The 6,330-nt window shown below is 42.8% G+C and overlaps 1 protein-coding gene across 1 annotated transcript; it reads left to right on the plus strand.

Moving 5' to 3' along the window:
- The first annotated feature begins 1,419 nt into the window (after window positions 1-1,419).
- On the plus strand, window positions 1,420-6,049 carry LOC136811916 (uncharacterized). The gene is given in 2 exon segments (XM_067068532.1): window positions 1,420-2,238; window positions 2,241-6,049. Coding segments are annotated over 2 exon segments (4,596 nt in total). The 5' UTR covers window positions 1,420-1,443; the 3' UTR covers window positions 6,042-6,049.
- Window positions 6,050-6,330: the final 281 nt, after the last annotated feature.

The raw sequence follows: 6,330 nt of genomic DNA on the forward strand, positions 1-6,330 counted from the left end.
TTTAAGATTTTGGGATTTTACAGGGTTTTAGCTGGATTTTATGATATGCCTGCACAAAAAAGTCATAAAACCTGATCTGGTCGGTGTATAATTGTAAAATTTGGTATACATGCTGCTAATAGGATTATATTAAAAGTCAAAAACTTTCAGAGTGTTAAAAAAAATTTTCAGTGAGCTATTAGCCAAAGAGTGCCAGCCTGGTGGAAAACACCCCCCCCCTGATAAAAATAGGGTTAAGGTGGCAGAAAAACTCTGAGATCTGGAGATTTGGTTCAAAACTGTGAGCCTTACAAGAAGTTTAGATTTAATTAGTTAAGAAAAATGAACAAGAGATTACTCGTAAAGATTTTGGGAGCTGATTTCTGATTTTTTCACTTTTATCTCAATTCAAATTGTTTTGACTTGGGAATATGGAAGACTTTTATTGCCAAAAACTGATAGTTTGATATCTCTGATGATACAGTAATCCATTCTTGATTTTCTTGTAACTATATTGCTTGACCCAATCTAGGTGTATTTCTTCTGAAATGAAGAAAAAGTACCAGAGTTAGTTTGGCCATTGTTTGTTTCAATTTATCTGAAAATTATCAAGACAAGGTGAAGCGTGATGCTACAGATCAAATCTGTGTTTAGACTGGAGTCACCAACCTTTATGATAGACGTTCAGGATGGTCCATTGAATAACTAATTACTACAGCATAAATTACAGCTGTTGCCTTTAAGATGAAATAATTTATCCTGTTTTGACTAAGGACAACTCATGTATATATGCTGAAGTAATTTCCCTTATTCAATAGAACATATTGTTAGCCTAAAGGTCTATCATAAGGGTACAGCCTGTTTATTCTGTTATTGAAAATCTATTTTGATCCAAAAGACACATCAACGTGTAAGTGTATTTTACAAGAGGCTTACAAATTTTGTGTCGTGACACTTAATTGTGTTGTTAATTCTAGTGACAGAAAGAAATAATTTTCAAAATATTCTTGATACGAGGTTTAATCTTTTTTCACTTTTCATCCTATAATATATTACAAAAGGACATGATGTTCGTAATTGGGCATATAAATTCTTTCTGGTGCTATAAAGGGCCTTTTAGAAAAAAATCAGGCAGGTTATTTTGGAACATTTTTGAGTCAAATTATTTCTATAGTAGGAGAGAACTTAGCAAATCAAGCACATGCATATGTCAACAAGCTCTTTTATGATCTTTGAAATATCTTATTACACTGTTTTTAGAGAACTATCAGAGACATTACATTTGTGATTTATCATTTCTTTTGTTTTGTTTTATATCCTTTAGTTCCAATATTGTGTGTTGGACGGTGAAAAAGAATGCGGCTATTATATTTTGATTTTTCTTTAGTTCCAACATTGAAATATTTACAAAAAGTATATACAAATGATCTCGGATCTATTTATGTTGGAACTTTTGGTTTAAATATGCCGTCTGTTAACTGCCCCGTCCCTGGGTGCAACTATGCCACCCCAGACACAGAGGCAGTCATTGTTGCAGCCCTTATCACCGCCCACGCCAATTCGACACATAACGGTCCAGCCCAAGCAGGTCAAGGCACAACCAAGGTGGAGAAAGTCAAGCGCCCAACAATCGTATCATCCAGCACATCTGAAGACTGGACGTACTTCCTGACCCGATGGAATGAGTATAAACAAGCCACACGTGTCGCTGGAAGAGAAATTATCATTCAATTGCTTGAGTGTTGCGAGGAACAATTACGTAAAGATTTAACGAGATCCTCTGTCGGACCACTAACCGAAAAGACAGAGGACGACATCTTAGCAGCTATCAAATCACTTGCCGTCCGAGAGGAAAATATTATGGTTGCCCGAGTCACTCTAAACAACATGCATCAGGACCAAGATGAATCTATTCGTGCTTTCGGTGCCCGCCTCCGGGGACAAGCTGCAGTATGCAGATACGTTATCGATTGCCCAGGAGATGAGTGTAACATTGTAGTAGACTATACCGAACAAATTTTACGTGATGTTTTGTGCCGTGGGATTGTTGATCCTGACATTCAATTAGAACTTTTAGGTCATACAAATCAGGACATGACCTTAGAGGAAGTCTTTCATTTTGTTGAAGCCAAAGAGGCAGGCAAGAGATCAGCGAATCGTTTATTAGACAATCAAGCTGCTGCCATCAGAAGTAACTACTCAAAATCTAAAAGAGACACTTTGAAACAATCCTCACAAACTGATAAGACTGACAAAGTTGATAAAAACTCCAATGTTCGTATTGTGGCACGTTTGGTCACGGTACAAACTCCACGTCTCATTCTAGGAGAAACTCTTGCCCTGCGTTCAACCACACTTGCGGATATTGCCACAGACCTCACCATTTTGACCACGTGTGCAGAAGCAAGGATAAACCTAAACGTGTGGAAAAGAAATCTGACAATGCTTCGATCCAAGAAGAATCCAACAGTATTTTCAATACCCTATGTGCTGTTTCTTCCAACGCTTCTACAGAGTCGCCAATTGCTCACCATTGTTACGATCCGTCGACCAATGCCTGGAAAAAGCGATCGTCAAAATCGCAGCCCTTCATTCCGTTGTCCATCCAAGTTGCCGAAGAAGACTACCTCCAGCTTGGCTTCAAACCAATTGCCTTCGAGTCAAAACCGATTCAAGTCCGAGCAATGGCCGATACGGGATGCCAGAGTTGCCTCATCAGTTTCAAACACATCCAACGTCTTGGACTCAACAAGAAGGACCTTCTTCCAACAACCATGAAACTCAACTCAGCAAACAACCAGTCAATCAAAGTCCTTGGTGCGATTATACTCAAAATGTCAGGAAAACGTGAGGATGGTACCATCAAGGAAACAAAACAATTCGTTTACGTTACAAACGAGTCCGATAAGTTCTTCTTGAGTCGGGGAGCGTGCATAGACTTGGGTATCATCTCCGAAACCTTCCCTACTATCGGTGAATCCCTATCATTGGCAGATATCAACATCCCTCAGGACATTGTTTCAGAGTGTGGCTGCCCAAGAAGAGCCCTCCCACCACCCTTGCCAACAGAACTTCCCTTTCCAGCCACAGATGAGAACCGCCACAAATTAGAGAACTTTCTACTGGAATACTATGGTAATAGTACATTCAATACCTGCGAACATCAGTCGCTGCCACTAATGGAAGCACCTCCTATGAAACTCATGATCGACCCAGAGGCAGAACCAGTTGCACATCATTCTCCCATACCCGTACCCATCCATTGGCAAGACACAGTCAAAGCTAATCTAGACCGTGACGTTCGTTTAGGCGTGATTGAACCAGTACCAATAGGAGAACCCGTTACATGGTGCCACCGTATGGTTGTCTGCGCTAAAAAGAATGGCAACCCAAGACGAACTGTTGACTTTCAACCGCTAAATAAACATGCTTCTAGAGAGACTCATCACACGCAATCACCGTATCATCAAGTGCGCTCCGTTCCTACAAACAAAAGGAAAACCGTATCTGATGCTTGGAACGGTTACCACAGTGTACCTCTCCGAGAAGAGGACCGCCATCTCACAACGTTTATCACCCCTTGGGGAAGGTACCGCTACAAAACCCTCCCTCAAGGCTACATAGCATCCGGCGACGGCTATTCACGTAGATTCGACGAGATTGTGTCAGACTTTCCTGATAAGATCAAAGTTATTGATGATGCATTACTTTGGTCTGAGGACCTTGAAGCTAGTTTTTACCAAGCGTGCAAGTGGTTAGACATTTGTGGAAAGAATGGGATAATCCAAAACCCATCGAAATTCAAATTTGGAGAGAACATTGTTGAATTTGCGGGGTTCGAGATCACCCTTGATTCTGTGCGACCAGCTCCATCCATGCTGAGGGCTATCACTGACTTCCCAACACCAAAAAACATAACAGACGTTCGTTCATGGTTCGGGCTCATAAACCAAGTTTCGTATGCTTTTAGTATGACAGAGACAATGTTGCCATTCCGTGAATTGTTAGAATTTGAACAGTCGAAACTGCATATCGTTAGCGAAATCGAAAAAGGCGTTAAGATCTTCGACAAAGGATTGCCTACATGTCTTGCTACCGACTGGTCGAAAACCGGTGTAGGATTCTTACTCTATCAGAAACATTGTTCGTGCAAAAGTATCAAACCACAGTGCTGTAAAGATGGGTGGCAAGTCGTTCTAGTCGGCAGTCGTTTCACCAGCCCAGCTGAATCACGCTATGCACCTGTGGAAGGAGAGGCTCTTGCAGTTGCGTATTCCCTTGATAGGGCAAGACATTTCGTCCTTGGTTGTAAAGAACTGATCATTGCTGTCGACCACAAACCACTCTTGGGTCTATGCACCAATCGCTCTTTGGATGACATACCCAACAACCGGCTTGAGAACCTGAAAGAACTCACCCTACGCTATCGATTTTCCATGTATCACATCCCTGGACTGAAACACCGTGCATCTGATGCAACGTCAAGATATCCAACGAGTGATCCTTCGCCAGAACCATTGTTTCTCCAATATGACATTGCACCCATCAATGTATCCAACCATACTCTCCAATCAATCCAATCGATCACTTGGGACAAAGTACGTCTACTATCAGCCAGTGACCCTGAGATGAAACAGCTTATTGACTTCATCGACTCTAACATGTCAGCTAGCAAAAACGAAATTCCAGCTTCAGTTCAACCATTCCATCAATTCATAGATCATCTCTCAACCGTTGATGGTGTCGCTCTCTACAAGGACAGAGTCATCATTCCCAAGCAGCTTCGACAAGCCGTTCTGATTGCCCTGCATGCGGCACACCACGGTGTCACATCCATGACCGCCAGAGCTGATTCGTCTGTTTTTTGGCCTGGTATTTCAAAAGACATTGTCAAACAACGTAACAACTGCAACCATTGTGACCGCATCGCCCCATCGCAACCATCTGCTCCACCAACGCAACCATCTGCTCCACCAACGCCTCTCACATACCCAGAGTATCCTTTCCAATATCTGTGTGGTGACTTCTTTCACCACAAAGGACATTATTACCTCGCATGTGTTGATCGATATTCAAACTGGCCCATCGTTGAAGAGTCCAAGGAGGGTGCCACCAGCCTAATAAATTGTCTCCGACGCTCCTTTGTTACCTACGGAATACCGGACGAGTTATCATCTGATGGAGGTCCAGAATTCACCGCGTCATCAACTGAAACTTTTCTGAAGAATTGGGGCGTCAAGCATCGCCGTTCATCTGTTGCCTTCCCACACAGCAACTGCCGCGCCGAAATCGGTGTCAAGACCGTCAAGCGAATGCTCACCGACAACTCTGGACCGAATGGGGAGCTCGATACCGAATCATTCCAACGTGCAATGTTGCAATACCGCAACACACCTAACCAGGTTACCAAGCTCTCACCCGCCATGTGTTTATTTGGCCGTCCCATCAAAGATTTTATTCCAATCCTTCCTGGTAAATACCTACCACATTCCACATGGCAGAACGTCCTCCAAGACCGCGAGAACGCACTCCGTCATCGTCACATGAAGATTGCTGAACGGTTGGAGCAGCACACAAGACGCCTGCCCCCACTCCGTGTTGGTGATCGAGTGAGATTGCAGAACCAAGTTGGCCCCCATCCAAAAAAGTGGGACAAAACCGGATCTGTCGTTGAAGTCAGACAACATGACCAATACGTTGTACGTGTAGATGGATCGAGACGTGTCACTCCCAGAAATCGTAAATTTCTCCGCCGCTACGTACCTGTTCATCAAACACCACAATTCGTCGGGAACGACATCCCGGTACCAATTTCTCCTACAGCCCAACAACTGCTCAACACACCAAGAGAAACAACTTATGCTCCCGGCGTATCTCCAACACCACCTGCTCGCTTGACTGAGCAGACACATCCATCAAAGAACCCCTCCGCAGCACCTTCTTCCGACGGACCAACATCAACTTTGGATCCAACACCTACAACCAACGCGCAAGCTCCAGCCTTACGAAGATCAAGTCGTATTCGTAAACCTCCAAGCTACCTTACTGACTTTCAAACATGAACTTTCGTTTGAACACTGTTGATTTACTTGAGAAACTTTGAAACACAAGTTTTCGTTGAACACTGTTTATTTATGTACGTCAAAGACTTTCAGACACAAGCTTTTGTTAGTACATTATGGAACTACATCCAGAAACTTTCAACCAGCCTCTCATTTGAAGGCTTGCGCACACGTGTATATATTATCGTCATTCCCTTCAGTAATGACTGGGGGGAGATAGAGAACTATTAGAGACATTGCATTTGTGATTTATCATTTCTTTTATATCTTTTAGTTCCAACATTGAAAT

Source organism: Clytia hemisphaerica, unplaced genomic scaffold, assembly GCF_902728285.1.
Source record: "Clytia hemisphaerica strain Z4C2 unplaced genomic scaffold, Clytia hemisphaerica genome assembly, whole genome shotgun sequence".
In the NCBI taxonomy this organism is placed as follows: domain Eukaryota; kingdom Metazoa; phylum Cnidaria; class Hydrozoa; order Leptothecata; family Clytiidae; genus Clytia; species Clytia hemisphaerica.